This window comes from Enhydra lutris, unplaced genomic scaffold, assembly GCF_002288905.1.
Source record: "Enhydra lutris kenyoni isolate GAN:26980312 unplaced genomic scaffold, ASM228890v2 scaffoldscaffold3, whole genome shotgun sequence".
Classification (NCBI taxonomy): Eukaryota; Metazoa; Chordata; class Mammalia; order Carnivora; family Mustelidae; genus Enhydra; species Enhydra lutris.
The window spans coordinates 12,934,928-12,955,602 of record NW_019154087.1 but is presented as its reverse complement, the minus strand read 5'-3'; the positions used below and the strand labels follow the sequence as shown (position 1 = coordinate 12,955,602).

Genomic DNA, 20,675 nt, shown 5'->3' with positions numbered 1-20,675 from the left:
CTCGTAAGCCAAATGAATAAAGACGGCCTTAGTGCACAACTGACATACAGTAATCTCTGGAGAGTGATGAGAATAAAGACTTCAACAGTGCTAATCAAGAATAATTAGTATAACACTGAGGTATCTAACAAAGAATGTTCACATCACAAATTTCTCAAGCAGCAATGGTATACATGATTTAATCACAACACAAAAGCAGGAACATGGCTCTCATCCCCATAAGTTGGCATCTCTGGCTGAGTGCTAATGTAGAGGTTGAAAATTTTCCAACATATTCCCTTCAGATTTCTGTGAAGGATTATATTTTGGTGACACTTTTTATCCAAGGTACAAAGGCTGAGACTTTGGTATAGACACCAGGTGAATCCTTGGCTCCACAGCCATACCCCCAGGAGGTCACCCCATACACAACCCAACTCTCTCCTGACCGAACACACATGAGTGGTCCTCCACTGTCTCCCTGGCAGCTGTCAACACGTTTGTGTTCCTGCAGATTTCCAGCACAGAGCATTCTTCCTGTAAACCGACCCTTATAACGTTCTTCACAGAACCTCTTGGGAAGCAGGGGGATGGCTGCTTGTTGTAGAGTTCTTGAATAGGCTTTTCCTAGTCAGACCAAATAATCTGAGTTAGATGACAGCTAAAGACCTTACAGAAAACATTTAATAGTTAAGTGAACATTTAATATTCTTAAAAATATAAACCTTAATGTGATCTAATGTAGTTTAAATGAGTGATAACTAAATGGTATAGAAGGACATAAAGTGGCAAGGACTACTCTAAGTAGAAGCATGGCATTTCATAAGGACTAAGCAAAACACTATATACCAAACCGGCCTAAGTTTGACCATTTGAGGTTAGTGTACTCTACTGGCAAGCCACTCATTGTACAGTGACTAAAATGTAGAACTGTTGTTCTCTATGGGTCTTTTCTTGGATGTAAATTCCATTGTTTTGTACCTTATTTAATCAATTGGAATAACTCATAATAAAACATTGTGTGAAACTGACTCTGACTCAACTTTATCATTTCTATTGAATTATGTGTCTACAGGAAGGTAAATGAACCTTCCCTCATGAATTATAATGGATATAATTAAGCTTTCCCAGAGACTCCATTTGCCTCATAGATGCCCGTAGTGTACAGAGAAGACATGTATTCTAGATTTGATTATTGTATCATCCAGAAAGTGTTTTCTTGCTTTTCTGCAGCAATGAAATAATGCAGTTAAAAAGCCCATATTTTGTGCAGTGTGTGATGAACACAAGTGTTTACTAAATAAAACATTGAAATTATCACACATAGAAATACTTCTTTGATGGTCTTTCAAGAGTACAGTGATCAGCGTTGGTCATTTTTAACGGAGAGCAGTCAGCCTATCACTTCTTCCTCAATAGCCATTTGTGAATCAAGCACTCAGTCCAGGTAAGCCCCACATCTGTTTCAAGGACCATCCTGAACAAGCACTAGCTGATAACACTGATTTAATTCTGTAGCAAACGCAGTCCAGAAAACTGTTTGCCTGACTATAAAATGAGTATCTTGCTCTACCTTTGGGGTTGGGAGGGTGGGATCTCCACTTAAAAGCAGCTGCTCTTTTGTCTGTTCTATATTTAGAGATTCTCCATAAAATTGAGCATGATAATGGCCTTCATTACAGAAAAAGCAAGGCCATCACATACCAAAGCCCTCTGCTGGTGTAGCTGTATCATAGTCCTGGAAAAGCTTAAAATAGAGTCAGCCAGGCACAGGTGTTGGAGTAGGGTCTTAAAAATTGGTTTCCTCAGTCTCCCTGCTAGTCTGGAACCGAGAGTACAGGATTCTCTATCCCATAAGGCAACTGAGTTCTGTCAATTTGTGCTAATAATAATGTAACCAACAGTGCCCTCAGGATATGAATCCAAACAACATGCGTGCAGCACACACTTGGCAGAATTTCTAAACAACTAAGCCTGAACCCAGATTTTCATAACCATTGTACACCCAAAAAGTACTGGTAATCCCAGACACAAGAACATGCCCAGGTCTCATTTGTTCTTTGTATTATCTACATTACCTGTGTCTCCCCATCCTGTTATGTAACAATTGGAGGCGGTTTTCTGTGGCCTCTCTCTCCGGAGTGGCAAACAGGCCGGCAAAACATGGCCGCTAAATCTAACACATTGCTCTTCTGGTCCTTCTAATCTAACCAGAGCGATGTCATAGTCACTGCTGTCAGGTCGATACCCCCGATGAATCACAATCTGCTGAACTCTGATTTCTTCTTCAAATTCTTCTGGCACCAAAGTATGATAATCCCCAACCCTAACAGCATAGTTCCTTGTGCTGTTACCATACCTGAGGGGCAGAGAGTAGTAAGCGGTTGGAAACAACTCTCAGGTACAGTGGATTGAGATACTTTATTCCTAATCATTATCCCTTTCTGTAAGTTTACCCTTTCCAGTTCTCTGAGCCCACCACTCTCGGTTGTGTACTTCAAACCCATTTCATCGCTTCATTTCACAGCTTAATCCAGGTTCCCGTGAAATTGTTTTCTGAGAAGACGCAAATGTGGAGCACAAGTAGCAAATAACAGCTAATTGTTAACTTGTTATTTTCCCGTCATGAAAAAAGATAAAAACCGGAACAAATAGTATAGAGTAAAATTACTGTCTTGTATTTGCTGTCTTCGTTTTTCTATCATTTCCGAGATGTTCATCACAAAGTTCCTGGAGGGCAGAAATCATGGCTGGTCTAGCTTTGTATTCCTCAAAACACTTAGCACAACCCCTTGACTCCTGTTTCCTGTGAACTGAGTGCAAACCAAAACTCTATTTTCAGGGCGACATATATTCAGTATATTCTCTCAAATCTGTCCAGATGTTATCCCAGTGAGACCTGATTTAAGATTGCAGTCTACCTTTTGTCCTCCATTCCCCAGCACTCCCAATATCTTTAATCTCTCTTCTTTAACACCACTTTCTAATAGGCCATCTGAGTTACTATTACATTTGTAGCTCTGTCTCCCTCTGCTTAAATAAGAGCTATCCCCGCCAGGAATCTTTATTTTCACTGATGAATCTTAAACACCTACAACAGTGATCCCTGTTAAGTAGAAATGCAGCATATGTTTTGATTCAGTAAATGAATGAATGTATATTTTTAATGTGTCTTTTTCCCTTAAACTATTCAATTTAAGTAGAAACAATATTTACTAGATTGATAGTTCTCAGCTTGTTTTTTTAACCACATACCTTGATTATGGTGCATCGACCTAAAGTAGTTTCCCAACCTCAGCACTACAGACATACGAAACCAGATAAATCTCTGTTGTGAGAGAAAGGCTATTCTGTGCATTGTAGAATGTTTGGAAGCATCCTTGGCCTTTCTTCACAAGGCAGCCAGTAAAGCACATGCACACACCCCTCAATTTTGACAACCAAAAATGTCTCCAGACATTTCCCTGTGTCCCCTCTGGTGCAAACTGGCCACAGTTGAGAACTACTGACATAGACTACTGATCCACCCCACTTCCTGATTACTTCCTCTTTCTCACTTAAGATTATATGGCACCTTGCTTACTTACCACCTACCACTACTTAAAACATTCTTGGGGCGCCTGGGTGGCTCAGTGGGTTAAAGCCTCTGCCTTTGGCTCAGGTCATGATCCAGGGTCCTGGGATCGAACCCCGCATCGGGCTCTCTGCTCAGCGGGGAGCCTGCTTCCTCCTCTCTCTCTGCTTGCGTCTCTGCCTACCTGTGATCTGTCAGATAAGTAAATAAAATCTTAAAAAAAAAAAAAAATTCTTGATGGCTTAATTTCCAAAATGTCCTTTTAGTTCCCTAACTTTCTCACCTACTCCCATCTGATACCCAGAACTGGTATTCACCAAATACTACACATTTTTAAAGTCTTGATTTCAAGCATTTCCTACTTTCCACCTTTTACAGTTTGAACAGCTCTATATTCTTTCAACCCCATTAGACTTCAATCCTTTAATCCCACTAGTTTCATTCACTGCAATCTCACACCATTTATGATTTCCCTTTTTTAACAGGCTTGGATTCACAATCACTTTTTTGCAAAAACTCAGTCCTTCATTCCTTTCATATGCCAAATTTCCAACGTGGGTTTCGTCAACTCCGCTCCTACTTTGGGCTAGCATCTGATTGTGAGTTGGGAAAACATATGTGGTACAGCTCTCACCTTAATTCTTTTTATGAAAACTTGGAAGTCTTACACTGGATAGGAGACCTGTACTTGAATGCGCATTTAGAGAAGTCAGTATTCAAAAGTTGGGATTTTCTAGTGACTGCCTATTTAAGTACAACCTCTCATTTCCTCCTATAAAATTACTGGAAGCTCTAAGTTGCTCAAACACTAAATAACCCTATGTAGGTCTTGTGGTATATAGTTAACTATGTTAGCACAAAAAACTGAACAGTGCAACAAAGATGATTTCTCTTTTTCTGCCACCTATTGCTGATCTGTAATACTAATAATTTCCTGTGATTCCTTGATTCTCCATTTCCAACCTTAAGTCATCACAGATCTTTAAAATTCAGAAGGCTTTTTATACATTGTTCCCAGAGAATACACTCTTGTGGATTCCACTTCAAAATTTAAGTGAAGTTTGGCATTATTTCACATCCTGAAACAATAAAAAGTAAAACTCATGGAAAAAAATCAGATTTAAATACATCATTTCTACTTTCTGTGTACTGATACTATTATAAAAATTCAGTATGCCTAATTAATGTATTCAGGTTTTGAAGTAAAACCTCAAGTGATCTAACACCTTTCTAAAAAGAATAATTGCCAAGGGACACCTGGGTGGCCCGGTTGATTAAGTATCTGACTCTTGGTTTTGGCTTAGGTCGTGATCTCAAGGTCATGAGATTGAGCTCTGAGTGGGACTCCACAATAAAGGTGGAGTCTGTTTGATATTCTCTCTCTCCCTGTCTCTTTGCCCCTCCTGCTTTGCTCTTGTGTGCTCTCTCTCAAATAAATACATCTTAAGGGGAAAAAGAAAAAAAGAAATTGCCAATACATCGTTGAAAGTGCTGCTGAAATGTTTCATATATCTTTAGCATAGAGTTGAAGAAATTATCTCGAGCTCCACTGTCCAGTACTGTAGCCAGTTAGCCACATGTGGATAGTCTGAACTGAAATGTGCTGAAAGTATAAAATACACAATGGATTTGAATACTTAGTATGAAAAAGATTGCTAAATATATTGTCTTCATAGATAATAAGTATTAAATATCCCAATTTTTTTTAAAGATTTTATTTATTTATTTGATAGAGATCACAAGTAGGCAGAGAGGCAGGCAGAGAGAGGAGGAAGCAGGCTTCCCGCCGAGCAGAGAGCCCGATGCGGGGCTCGATCCCAGGACCCTGAGATCATGACCTGAGCTGAAGGCAGAGGCTTTAACCCACTGAGCCACCCAGGTGCCCCTAAATATCCCAATTTTTATATTTTGCAATAATAGTTTGGATATACCAAGTTAAATAAAATATATAATTAAAATTAATTCAACCTCGGTTTTTTTTTAATAGTTATTTAAATATTAGAGAATACACATGAGCAGGGGGAGAGGAAGAGACTCTCAGACTCCCTACTGAGTGTGGAGCCTGATGTGGGGATCAGTCTCACAACCCTAAGATCATGACCTGAGCCAAAATCAAGAGTCAGACGCTCAACTGACTGAGCCACCCAGGTGCCCCTGACCTATTTGGTTTTTTTGTTTTGTTTTGTTTTTGTTTTTGGGTTTTGGGGTTTTTTTTTTTAATCCTCTAATGTGGCTACTAGAAAACTTAAAGTCACATTTGTGGCTCGCATTGTATTTCTGCTAGACAGCACTGGTCTAGAGAAATAGTTTGGCATAAACCAGGTACCCTGTTTTATTATATCTCTTTAATGCAATCTCTTACATTGCTTATAATTTTTAAGCCTGAATTATGGGCATTCCCTTCATATGTGAACTTTTTATATCCTTTCAGATAATTACATTACTGTTCACCTAAATTAAAAAAAAAAAAAAAAGTCATGGCTGCAATATTTTCCCCTCTTTGAAATACAGCTGTGATACTTTTCTAAAGTAATCCTTGTATCTAAACTAGCCATAAAAATATATTCTACATGATCTGAAAATTGGGTCTTCAGCCAGTAAACAAAGAAACAAGACATTACTGCAACAAGGAAATTTTGTTTTAAAATACTCCAGTGTTAAAGTCTTGGGCAATCTTGCCTTAACGTGTCGCCTCATGCCTGTGCCTGGACTTCTGCAGTAGTCTGTCCAATAGCCTTGCTGCTTTGAGTTTGAACTTTTTCAGTCCCTTCTTCATACTACAGCCAGAGTGAGGTTTCAGTCTGACAACACAAGTACTCTTTTGTATACCCTTCAAGGGGTCTCCACTGTCTACACAATAAAGTTCAAATGCCTTACATGATATGCAAATTCATCCAAGAATGGCCTTTGCCCACCAGATACCAGCCTGGTCTCTATGCCCCTATCATTTTAGTTGCTTGAAGAGGTGTCTCATACACCTGTCTTTATTCAGACTAGTTACAGTATCATCCCACCCCTCTCATTCTAATATGGCAAAAACTGGTTTTATCACTCAAGTCTCAAGTTAAAAACCTCCTAGGAAGCTCTTCCTGCCCTGCCCGAAAACTGCCCAATCCTGTCTTTGAACACTCCCAGTAACACTGTTCTCACATTCATAACAGTTTCTAAGCCTAGGTTAAGATGTCAGGTCCTCCCAGGTAAAGACTCTGTAAGTGTAGGAACTATGCCATACTCATTTTTGTATCCTCAGCACTAGGCAAGGTGGGTGGCACAGGAAAAAGTTTTAATCAGTGTGTGTTAAACTTCTTTTCAAAGATATCCACATCTGTATATATACACTGTCATCCCTAACTTAACTGAAATCAGAGTCCACTTCTCACCAGTTCTATAACACCATCACTAAAATTTCTAGTACTTTTTTTTTGAGAGAGCAAGAGAGTGCACACACGGGGGGAGGGGGATCGAGAGAGAGAGAGAATCTTAAACAGACTGTGTGGAGTGTGGAGCCCATTGTAGAGCTAGATCTCACAAACCCAAGTTCATGACCTGAGCCAAAATCAAGAGTCACACACTCAACAACTGAGTCATCAAGGCACCCCCTATTACATTTTTTTAAATCCCCCAAATATCTAATGTTCTTGTTAATGCTGGCTATTTACCAGAATTACCTGTACCACTTCTAAAAATATAAATGTTCAGGCTACACAATCTCTGAGAATATTAAATTAATAGGGCTGACATAGGTCCACAGGTGATTCAAATTCACATTCAGGCTTAAGAACCACTACACGAAAGACTTAAAGGCATAGTGATAACTCTTGCCCCCTGTATGCCTGGAATCTCACCAGGTGAAGTGAGCATCATAAGAGATTACATAAAGGCATCAAAACGCAAAACCAATACATATTACATGCATATACTGTGTTCTCAAATCAAGTACATTTCAGCCAATACTTTTGAATATACTCCAAATTTAGTATGCTCACTTATCAGGAGTTGATATTAAACTGAAAACAAAATATTTACCTGAGGAAAAGCATCATTCTTGTCAAAATGAATCTATTAGTACCTATACTTTTAAAGTTGTCCTAATTTAAGGACCCTCTAAACCTAACCAGTGATTCCCACACTCCTTTCACTCCAGTTATTCTTAGAAATAATCACAACTTTGGAATTTGAAGAACATCCAACACAAGACTGGATTAGTTAGCTAACCAAATATTTGTCTTCTACTGTCACCTCTCTTAGCGGGTGTGATTATATACTCCAGGGATAACACTTTGGCTGAGGTTCTCAATATGATTGTGGACTCTGAAAACATTTACTATAGTTCTAGATTTCTTAAGAAAACATATCAAGGAACCTTCCCCCCGCCAACATAAAAACTCTAGTTGAGCTTCTGTTTCTTTGACAGACTTTATTATATTCAAAAATCCTTCTAAAACAAACATTTTAGGTTTGGCTGACACACCATCCACTTGTTTGCTTTGCTGAAATGCCTTCAACTCCTCCTCAAATAAAAATTGAATGAAATTGCCAGACAAGCTTGAGCAAGAAAGGATCTGAAACACAGCAGTTTAGTAAAATCCAATGCCCCCATTTTCCTGAGATTCTAGAGTTTAAGAACAAAAAATTACTGGAATTAAAAATAAAAGAGTTAATTCATGTTGCAGGGTGTTATCTTCATATGTGTTTTCTACATAGATTTCATCTCTTTAAAAAGTACTCTACCTCAGCCTGTACACATCTGCTACTACTAGAATCTGTTTTTTGTTTTGTCTGGATGAAACTCAAAAAGTGATTGAAGTTGCTTGTGTAAATGGTTACAGTTACTTAGAAGTGACCTTCTCTGCAGGATCTCACACTGTCATATGTGTGTGTTTGTGCGTGTGTATGTGTGTGTAGATAGATCACATATATAGTGTGTGTGTGTTGTGTATGTGTTCAGGAAATGGTTTTAGCATGATTGATGGTATTATGTATGTCACTAAAAGACCATGCTCCTAATGAATTCTACTAGATTCTAGGTTATGCTGAAGCATAAGCTAAGCACCTGACACTCCCATGTTTTTAAAAGTGACTGCACTATCTCTGTGGCTCATCTTCGTAATTACAAAGATTTAGACATTTCTGATTTTCAGAGCAACAGTCTCGGACAATATCTAGCTGCTATAGTGTTTCTAGGCAAAAAATCAAAAAGATAAAATCAGGTAAATCTATATATTCATGATCAAATCAAATTTGCAATAGAACTACAGAAAGAAGAGAGTCTTGTTTTGCACTCTTTCCACCAAATGATGCTTATTACCAGAATAAGCAACTAAAAGGAATTAAGTGTAATATTTATGAACTTTTCTCTAAATTATATTGCTGCGCCACAATAGAGACAGGGTCATTTCATGATACTCATAGTTTAGAGTAGAAAATATCAAAAGCAAGTAATTTATATTATGTAAGTTTCATAGGGACTACAAAAAAACCTGATTTATTCCAAGTTTCCATTTCAAAATGCCAACAGGATATTGCATTCCAAAGTCTGCATTGCATTAACACTAGGAAAAATGAGAAAAATGAGATAGAAGGCCTATAAATGGTGACTCCCCAATTACCTCAGTTACCCTAATTTTAATGGCATAAAAAAATGTTTGGGACACAGCACATGTCAAAGTTAGAAACAAATTAGAATTTGATTACTGGAACTCTGTCAGCCTTACAATAAAGTACCCTTATCATGTAAAGAGGCTACCCTATTTAAAATGAATATGACAGGATTGTGGATCTGAAGTAACTGCATTCTGATCTCAACCTCCCATGCCATCATTCTTAGATTATTCTGACATGAGGGTTATTTAAAAGAATGACTATAAAGGCAAAACAAATAAACATAAAAATCTGTCATTCCACAGTGTAAAATAACACAGATAGTAACAGCAGTCTGTGCCTTATTCAAAAAAAACCTTATTTCAAAAAAAAGTGTTCAAGAACTCTGGCCTATATCATCACTGTAAGAATTAAACATCAAGGAAGGCCTGATGAACAAGAAACCATTATAGAACATATGCAGAAGTCCAGTAGTTAAAGCAGTTGAGCTATCAATAGAAAAAGGAAGTGAGAGCTAACTTCTAAACATGAAATTTAGGTCCCCAACTAGTAGACCTTAAATTAGACTCCCAAGGGACATCTGGGTGCTCAGCTGGTTAAGCGTCCAACTCCTAGTTTCAGTTCAGGTCATGATCTTGCAGTCATGGGATCAAGCCCCACATCGGGCTCTGCATTCAGCATGGAGTCTGCTTCAGAGTCTCTCTTTCTCTCTCTCTCTCTCTCTCTCCCTCCCACTCTATCTCTCATAACTAACTAACTAAATAACTAAATAAATAAATAAATATTTTTAAAAATAAAAAGTGAATAAATCAGACGCCCAGAAATCTAAAAGGAAGATAACCTCTCGGAACCTGAAGATCCTTCTTCTACAGGGCAGTTTCCCTGCAATTCCAAAGATAATTGATTTTTACAAATTTCAGCATTTCTGATGATTAAAGGAGGGCTGTTTTAATCCAAAGTCCTTGAACCCAGAAAAAAACAAAAATTGGGAGCTTATTCGCAATCACTAGTAAGTGTCCTTAGTTTTTGAATATATTCACTGCAATAAAGATGTAAGCTGTAGCCTCCTTAGGCACTGCAAAACAGGAAGTCTATGAAATCTGGTAAAGGTTACAGACCAAGTCAGATGGATATAAAACACATTTGCAAAACAATTCTCTCCCTACACATAGTAAGAGAGTCTTGCATTATATCTACAGCACCTCAAAATGCTGTGTATCATCATCTGCTCCTCTGCTTTTTAATTAACTGTCTTTATCTTATACTGAGCAGATAAAGGGAAGAAATTCAGAAATGACATATGGAAGGAATTATCTGTTGATCTAGGTTTAAGATACCACAATCCTCTAAAGCATCCAACATTCTTAAATAGATCCACTATCTGGCAACTGAGCCCCCACTTTCATCATGCAACAACCATTTAGGAGTATCTCCTCTATGCCAAGTAATACACTAGACACTCAGTTTATAAACAGAAGTGAGATGATTACTGACTTTAAGCAAGAATCTAGAAGGAGCATGCCAGGGGAGGAATAATGACATGTAAACAAACAAACCCAAACATGTACCAGAAAGAAAAGAAAAAGACCATCCAGAGAACCCAAAAGTCAGATAAAAGTTTTCAACCTCAAGTACAATTTTTGGGTAATTTCCCTACTTTAAAACTTCAAGCCTTAAACCCTGAAGTCCATAACTTTTAACAGAGACCTGAAAGACAAGGTATCTTAATCAAGAGGAGGATAATGTAAACTGAACCTCTGTAATTATTTTGCCCAAACTCTAAGCCCTAAGACAGGTTTCTCCAGGTTCTCTATAATTTCCTGCCTTCTTTTATTCCAGTAGTCAGTGTGTTAAAATCATCCTGAATTTCCTACTTTTGATAATAATAATCTTTGATTCCCTTTCTTGAAACTCAACATACTAATAGGCATTATTTGTTTTGAGTTTTACAGTTTTTAATTTTTCAGATGCTTAGCAGATCATTTGTTCCTTCATTATTGCCTTCATTTTACAGGTGGGAAAACTGAGGCTCCAACAGGCTAAAAAATTTCCACAAATTAAAGCTAAAATTGGAGAACTGTGACTTGGTCTCAATGGCCAAATCCAAGTCTTTTGTTACACAGTACCAAGTTCTACTGATTTCTGTCACAGTGGGTCTACTTTCTCTCCCTCCTTTTCTACTTTCTGTTTCTATTATAATAGCCTTGTAATCAGTCTCCACCTAGTTCCAGCCACAGTGAGTCTTAATCACTTGGTAATATAGACCAATTCGAGTCACTCCAGAAGCGTGTATGCAGAGATTTTTCATATAATTTGAAGCTCATTCACAGACCCCTGGATTAGTAATTCTGCTTTAACTCCTCAGATTTATCCTGTATATCTCCAAATGACTCATCTCTTAAAACTCTCTGATCTCATTTCGAGCCTCAAAAAAATAGTGGTTTTCTACCACCTCATGAATGAAACAAAATTCACTATCCTGGCATTCCAGGCCTTTCCTATTCTCTACTGTAAGTCCACTACCAAAGCTCCAGATCACTATCTTAACTAATAACCACCACTGTTCAAATATGTCCCAGGTTTTTTCACCACCCTGTTCTCAACATGAGACATTATCCACCTTCAGCCTCTACCAATACATGAATCCAACCTCTGTGCTTCAACACACTTCATAAAAGAACTTACTCTTCCTCCCACATACGGCCCATTCCATCTTTGGTCCTAGTCTTAAATAAAAAATAAACAACTCTTCATGTTAAAAAGAAAATTATCGGGGCGCCTGGGTGGCTCAGTGGATTAAAGCCTCTGCCTTCGGCTCAGGTCATGATCCCAGGGTCCTGGGATCGAGTCCCGCATCGGGCTCTCTGCTCAGCAGGGAGCCTGCTTCCTCCTCTCTCCTCTCTCTCCGCCTGCCTCTCTGCCTACTTGTGGTCTCTGTCTGTCAAATAAATAAATAAAATCTTTAAAAAAAAAAAAAAAAAGAAAGAAAATTATCTTTTCTCCCATTAACATCTGTGGTACCTGAATCAACAGGTAACAAATCTAATCCAATTTCACACAAATTCCCCTGTCTTTTTGCCTTCCCTGGTATACCACATCATTTTTTTTTCATGATGTGGCACCTAGAACTGAACACCGTTCTCTCTGTTTGATAGTGACAGTGCTTTTGTGTCTGCCAATAGCTTGAGTACAACAAGAATAGCAAGACTCATCAATGCTGTTCTGTCAGTGCTGCCCACTACTACTGCCCCTGTTCTGTCAGTGCTGCCCACTACTTATTAACTCTGGGCAACTTCATTACATCACTGACTTATATGAAGTTTGCAGGACTCTAAAACTCATGAGGTCTTCTTCACTTGTGCAACATGTAAACCAAGTTTCCTGGAACTAAAGTGAGCATTTTACTTCCTCCCTATTCCACAATGCTTGTTAGAATCAGCATATCAGGGGCGCCTGGGTGGCTCAGTGGGTTAAAGCCTCTGCCTTCGGCTCAGGTCATGATCCCAGGGTCCTGGGATCGAGCCCCACATCGGGCTCTCTGCTTACCAGGGAGCCTGCTTCCTCCTCTCTCTCTCTCTGCCTGCCTCTCTGTCTACTTGTGATCTCTGTCTGCCAAATAAATAAATAAAATCTTTAAAAAAAAAAAAAAAGAATCAGCATATCAAGATCTTTTGCTATCATGGATCTTATCTCCAACGTGTGTCCATCTCAATCTTCTGACATCCAAAAATATAATTAATTTACCATCTTTTTGGTGTCTTTGTCAGTTTAGTGATTAATATGTTTGGTATCTTTTTCAGTTTAGTGATTAAAATGTTGAATAGGACATGGATAAGTATCCTGTCAACTCCAATATATTCTTCCTCATCATCATTATTCAAAAATCCAGATCATATTCTATTTTGGTCACCAGGCAAGTGGGTCTTAACCATTAGTGTTCATAAGAATCATCAGAGATGCTTGATAAAAATGCCAATTCCTGAGGCCCAGCTCCAAAGAGTCAGTAGATCTGGAGTAGAGGCCCAGGAATCTGGATTTTTAACAAGCTGAATGTATCTAATATTGTGATAGAAAGACCACACTTTAAAAATGGTCCCCTGGGGAACCTGGGGCTCAGTCAGTTAAATGGTTAAGTGTCTAACTCTGTTTCAGTTCAGATCATGATCAGGGTCATGGGATTGAGCCCCACCTCAGACTCTGCATTTGGCATACAACATAGTGGTGATAAATCATTGCATAAAGAATATAATGTTCAATAAAAAGTGATGGTAAACTATCCATGAAAGTATAGTTAGGTTCCTTTCCCATACCATATATACAAAAATAAACTGTAAACAGATTAAAAACCTAAACATGACAGGCAAACATAAATTTTCTTAAAGAAAAACTAAGATAATATCCTCATCAAGTAGGGCTAGGAAAGGATTTTTTGAATAAAATATAAAAACTTTTATCAAACTTAAAAAACTGACACACCTAAACATGTTAAAATTAAAATATCTTTATAAGAAAAAGATTTTACAGAAGTGACAGGACATACCCCTGATTGAGAAAAGGTATTTGTAATATATAACAACAAAGACTATGTACACAGAACAAATTTTTTAAATCAATTACAAAAAAAATCCAACAAAAAAATAAGTAAAGGATATAAACAAAGAAGTCATGAAAGAGAAAGACACTAATCAAGGAAATGGAATTAAAAAGAAATCCAAAATTTTAATAGTGGCAAAAAGTAAGACTGTTGATAGTATAAAGTTGAGTTGGGGATCTGAGTACAGAGGGACTTACACATTGCCAAGATATAAATGGATACAATTACTTTAGAAAGGAAATTAGTAGTGCCAAGTGAAATTGAAATGTACCCATACTCTAGCAAAATGCTCCCACATATATGTACCCAATGAGACATAGAATGGATATCTACTACCACACAGTTTTTTCATAGTAAGAGAATGGAAACCACCTAACTACCCATTAGTATGGGAATAAATAAGCTGTGATGTAGTCTTCCAATAGGAGTTAAGATTCACATGGTGGTTAAAGTGAACAAAATCTATATGGATAAATTACAAATATACAGTGAAGCCTTATGAAATCACATATGGAAAAATATAAAACAAATTTTTGCTTGTAAGAATTTCTCAATGATATGTTACACATTTTATGTAAGACTTTTTATTATAACCATTTCCAAATACATAATATAGTGAGACTCCTATACGCATCACCTTGCCTCATTAATTATCAATATTTTACCAAAGATTGGTATGCATTTAGACATAACAAAATTCATGCTGAGGAAATGGCCATGAGCCAGGCCAACCAAAAAGCACAGGACAAGAAGAAAGGAGAGCCAGGTACTACTGCAGGCATTGCTACCAAGAGCAGCATGATTCTGGCACACTAATTTTCTCTGTGTGGCCTCCCCTCTGAACTGGAAAGACTTGAGATTAGACTGATAAAATAGGACATGAGAAAATAATCAGGATGCAACCTTTCTAGAAGGTACAAATGAAGAAATCTAAAAGGCACAAAACACAAAGAAGACCCAAAAGATCAAAAACAATAAAATTTGCACTCCCTATTCTTAGTGTCTTGTAACTAGATAATCTGAGGTCTCTTCTAGGTCTGCTGGGTTATGATGTCACCCTCAGATATGTTCTTGAGAAAAGCACTGACATAGCCACCTCCCCCCCCCCGAAAACACATCGTCTTTGCTCCCTATAGCTTGCTTTAGTACCCCAGTAGCTTTTGGAAGGATCTCTTTGCTCCTTCTGTTATTTCCCCCAATTCCACAGTGCTGTTGGCATAGATAAGGAAGACTAGTAGCCTGGCTCTGTCACCCCAAGTTTCCAGTATGCAATAGAGAAAGAAGGAATCAGAAGAAAGGCAAATAAGAGCCCAACTGAGTCATCTGGAAAGGTAGACACATACCTCTTGAAGCAGTGCGCCGCTGTAAGGACCCAGCAGCTACTCAGGAGTGTGGCCCCACAAAGAAGCCTGCCATCTCCATGGGATGACTTTAGCCGGAGGGATACTTGCCAAGGCCAACCACCCCTAAGAAGAAGGTAAGTCACTTAACTCCACATAAGGTAGAAAAGGCAGAGAAAATCACCCATTAAAACAATGACTCAGAAAGCTTGCAGGTTGGAGAAAAGCAGTACAAAAGGGACCCTCGGATATAAAAATCCCTTCCTACTTTGAAAAATCGTGCCCCTAGAACTCTGAGCAGTCCACACTGAAGATTTGCTTGTGGGTATTTGTATGCATCCCACCTATCTCTGACAGTCATAGAATCAAGTTGAGTCTTCTTTATACTTCATTGGTTGAAGTGTATTTTCTCTCCCCACTACCTCACCTAGGCAGCCTAAAGAAGTATTTAATAAGTGAAGTACTGGTTTTCCATGAGTAAATGCAACAAATAAAGAAAATTATATTAAAAGAGTCAAGTCTAAAACAAATATATTCTAAATTAAATGAATTTTGTAGTTATGTGTTTTTTTCAGACCTCCTGTTAAATTAGTTTCTACACATAACTTTTCAGCAATGTATCTATTTTATAAATCAGAGGGTAGCGATCTAACAACATAACCTATATAAAGTAAATGTAGGTCAAAAAATGTGAAATTATTAGTGTAATCTGTATTTAATTTACCCAATATTAAATAAATAAAATAAATCCCTTACATAACACTAAAAAAACCCCAATTTGTAACACTGTGTAGAGATAATTATATATAGATAATTCTGTAATATGGAAAAGAACATTTTACCTTAAAGAATTTTTCCCACCAATGATCCGCTTCTGCCGATGGTGCAGTAATCTCAAGCCACACACAGACGAGAGGGATTCTGAAGCACACAGAAGTTATTAATCAGATTATCATATTGCTGATAGTGGGATAAAGACACAAGTGACACATTACCTGCTGCTTCCTTCTCTATTTTTTTTTTAATTTTATTTATTTATTTGACAGACAGAGATCACAAGTAGGCAGAGAGGCAGGCACAGAGTTAGGAGGAAGCAGGCTCCCCGCTGAGCAGATAGCCCGATGTGGGGCTTGATCCCAGGACCCTGGGATCATGACCTGAGCCGAAGGCAGAGGCCCTAACCCACTGAGCCAACCAGGCGCCCCTCCTTCTCTATTTTAAAATGTCTTCTCTCCTCAAATTATAGGATACTGTTTCTTATAATAAAAATTCTTCTCACTTAAAAAATTTCTTCTCACTTAACCAAGAATTCCCAAGCAGATCAGGAACTTGAGGAAGTTTCCCATATTCAGTGTGGACTCTGCCCAGTACATCATCCTACAGATGCCTACATCTCTTCCTCTGCTGATTTCAGAAATCATTTGGGAGTGTAGGAAGGGTAAAGCAAGAGAACTGCAAAGGCAATACTGGTCTAAACTACTTGCTCTTCATACACAACACTGCCAAGCCATGTCTACAAAAATGTAACTTAAAGGAGCAAAGCACATTCGCAGAATGGGATTCTGATCTAAATTCACATTTATATTTAATCATATAGCAAATTAACTTATGGAAAGTTTTACTAAACAGTCTAAGTGGCATTTGAGGGAATATAGTCGAACTTCCCAAGATAACAGACTCGATCAAGAGCATAAAAAAGAGTTAAGAATTAAAATGTATGAAAAAGTGGTATACAAAAGAAACTAAATAAAGTATGACTATTTCAAAAATAATTTTAGGAAGGAGGAGAATCTCTATAGTATTTTATTTCCTTGGTTAAGTATATGTTTTAAAATATCAATAGATAGTTTTTCTATCTGTGTAAGACGAAAAGGCTGAGAATTGCACCATGACCATGAAAATCTAATCAACATGGGGCACCTGGGTGGCTCAGTGGGTTAAAACCTCTGCCTTCGGCTCAGGTCATGATCCCAGGGTCCTGGGATCCAGCCCCGCATCGGGCTCTCTGCCTGCAGGGAGGCTGCTTCCTTTCCTCTCTCTCTGCCTGCCTCTCTGCCTACTTGTGATCTCTGTCTGTCAAATAAATAAATAAAATCTCTAAAAAAAAAAAATCTAATCAACACTAATATTCTCCCAAAATAATCAGGTAAAAGAGAGCTCAGTAGGGAATCAGCACTAGTTATTTCTTCAGAGAGAAAGAGGTTCAATAACATGTACCAAAATCATTAATTGGCCAAATGATCTCAGAGGCATGCTGTCAATCTTTAATTCTCATCTCTTTAGGATATGAGTCCTCTAGATGACACAGCAAATTATAAGAGATGAGAAAAACATAAGTTTCAAATAATGGTCCAAGTCAAGTCAATGCATAGAACACCAAAATAAAAGAATGATGTAATTAATACTGAGCAAGCAAAACTGAAAGTTTACATCATCCTGGGGCAAGGCACCGGATTACAAAAACGTAAAATCTATTTAAAGCCATAAAATCCACAGTTACCAAAAAAAAACAAAAACAAAAACAAAAAAAATTAGAAAGCAAAATGAAGTTCATTTATAAAAGGATCCCATCAGATGACCAATAACCAATGGCCTGAGTGTGAATTCCCTTATGGAAGTCACTAGGAAGGTGCCTAGGTGGCTCAGTTTATTAAGTGGGGGTCTCTTGATTTTGGCTCAGGTCATGACCACAGTCATGAGATAGAGCCCCCACACTGGGCTCTGCACTAGTGCCAAGTCTGCTTGACCCTCTCCTTCCCCCCTACTTGTGCTCTCTCTCTACAATACATTAATAAAGTCTTAAAAAAAAAAAAAAAAGAAAAAGAAAAACAAGAAGAAGTCACTAGGTCTTGAACCTCAATACAAAATCAATAGGTTAATAAGCCAGATTCTATAATCCAGCTGGTCTAAAATGAAACTTGTTATTTGATGTATGGTGGTATTGAACCATGAAAAGGTATCAAAATAAGTGTTGCTACAACTCTAGGAATTTACAAAAACAAATGTATAAGTAATGAAATACATATGGTATTTCATACTTTAAAGTAGGTTTATATAGGAATATGGTAGAAACATTTACAATTCTTAAGTTTTTATGTTTTTCTACTGCTTCAGAAATTTGATATAATCCAAAGAATTAGTTATATTCCATTTTTAACTGTAGTTTAAATTATTGAAAGGAATTTAACACATTATGTTATAATTAATATTTTTATATGTATACTATTTGGTAATATTAAATATATGTGATTTGGTAAGCTGAGAAGCTCCTCAGACAGTGAAGCATCATATTTACAGTATCCAGGTTAATTTTGCCTTGTCTTTAGCAATTAAAAGATGTTAGAAAATGAGAATGCTCAAATATAGGCATCTAATTTTCAGAAAGTCCAATGCATCAAAACTATGAACTTTCAACATACATAAAGAGGTGATTTTTCTTTTCATAAAATGTGACCATAGTTTTCTACAAAATAGCTACTTTTTTATTCATTTAAACCAGTTGTTGTTTCATAAAAGTTACTCTCATCTTTAAAGGACCTTTGTATTTAAGTACAAAACATCTATTACTGTACTATACTAGAAGATTATTTCTCATTTTCCTTAATGTTTCTAAATTTCAGAAACTAAACTCTACAAAAGATAATATTCTTTTTGCAATTACTTTTAAATTTATCCTGGTTGTTTAAAATATCAGTTAGAGTAGAAGAAGTTCCTTTCTGTGATTCATCTTTAAATTTTCCTTTTTTGGGGGGCGCCTGGGTGGCTCAGTGGGTTAAAGCCGCTGCCTTCGGCTCAGGTCATGATCCCAGGGTCCTGGGATCGAGCCCCGCATCGGGCTCTCTGCTCAGCGAGGAGCCTGCTTCCCTTCCTCTCTCTCTCTGCCTGCCTCTCTGCCTACTTGTGATCTCTGTCTGTCAAATAAATAAATAAAATCTTTAAAAAAAAAAAATTTTTCCTTTTTTGGGAGCGCCTGGGTGGCACAGTCAGTTAAGTCTCTGACTTAACCCTTGAATGGTTCATGTTGTAATCTCAGGGTGGCTAGGATCAAGTCCCACACTGGTCTCCACACTGAGCATGGAGCCTGCTTGAAATTCTCTCTCTCCCTCTGCCTCTTCTCCCCTCCCCTCTCTCCCTCCTCTAAGAAAATAATAATAATAGAAAAATTCATTTCTTTCTATGTCAATTCTGAATCTTCAAGGATACCAACAAGTTTGACTGTTTTATTACATCCAGAGAAAGAATGGGACAGAAGTGGCTGAGAATGTCAAAAGGGCATGATGTCAAATCCTATAAATTCACTCCCACCCCTGAACTCTGCTCCCCATGTAAGCCCCATCAGTCAACTTTGTCAGGAACCACTGCCTCTAAATACGAACACAGAGTAGGTATAGTCTTATGGAAGCAGATTTTTGTTATCAAAATACTGTTTATACTAATGAAGTGAAAAGTACTCTGACTTGTATTGGACCCAGAAAATGACTTACCTTTATTACTGTTACCAGTTGCCTTCTTGCTAAAATAATCACAAATGACTCCTGCATCTTCACTGTGGCGGCAGTTATGTCTTCCAATATCTTGCTTGATACAGTCAGCCAGGGACCTCTCGTTTCCTGTGCACTTCACATTGTCCACATGGATGGGTCCGTTTCCTTCTCCAAAATAAGCCATGGTTCTTGCTTTGGCAGGGCCCCTGGGAACAGAGCATTCTTGAGGATGTGGAGGACGAGATGATCGTACATTTGAATACACTACAACATACAGTCTCATTCAATTAACTCTTAAATATTAAATTTAGCTTCTGCTGAGAAAGTCACATTTAATAGCATGCCAGAAATTCATGATAGTCTTAAACTCTAGTTTAAGCAAGAAAAAAAATCATCTCAAAATTTTCTTATAGAGCATAACACTCTTTTAAAGTTGGTTAAAACTGCCAAGAAAAATATGAGGTCAAATAATAGCCTAGGGAGCTAAAAATTTTAAAGTCCTCTTTAGAAATAAAAAAGTCTAATTTTTTTTTAAAAAGTCTAATTCTTAACAGAGAAAGACAAAACCAGGAATCACAAATAGAAGTAAGAGTTATTTTGGTATGTCACTTTTTTGTTGTTGTTTGTTTTTAATTGCACAGTACTTTTTTTAAATATCCAAATACTAGGGCTTTATTCATGAAATATTTCAAACTAACACCATATTCAAAACTCAATTCTTGATAAACTAATGGCAAAATTAGGAAAGGCAAAGTTTTAAATTCTGAATCATAAGGAAATTATCTTTACAACCTCAACTTAGGGAAAGACTTATTAAACAAGACATAGGTGATATACTTTAAAGGACTAATAAATTCAATAAAAATTAGGAATGCTATTTTACTAAAAACCACCCTAAGGAAAAGTAAAAGATAAATTAAAAGGTTGATGCATATATTTGTAATACATACTTAAAAATATATTTGTTGGTGAATACACCCAATAGAGGGGACTATCATACCAAAAAAAAAAAAAAAAAAAAAAAAAAAAAAAAAAATAAATAAATTTTTTTTAGACTTAAAAACCAAGAGAAAAAAAGGGAAAAAAGAGAGTTTATAAATCAA

The 20,675-nt window shown here is 37.3% G+C and overlaps 1 protein-coding gene across 1 annotated transcript in view; it reads right to left on the bottom strand.

Annotated features, from left to right (window-relative positions):
• Positions 1-283: 283 nt before the first annotated feature.
• Positions 284-20,675, bottom strand: part of LOC111157378 (protease, serine 12) — a 73,266-nt gene continuing 52,874 nt past the window's right edge. The window contains exons 9-13 of the mRNA XM_022518743.1: positions 19,573-19,778; positions 15,931-16,009; positions 15,092-15,214; positions 2,058-2,338; positions 284-606 (exon numbers count right to left, since the gene is read on the bottom strand). Coding sequence (XP_022374451.1) covers positions 299-606; positions 2,058-2,338; positions 15,092-15,214; positions 15,931-16,009; positions 19,573-19,778 — 997 coding nt within the window. The 3' untranslated portion in view covers positions 284-298. The remainder of the gene's footprint in view (positions 607-2,057; positions 2,339-15,091; positions 15,215-15,930; positions 16,010-19,572; positions 19,779-20,675) is intronic.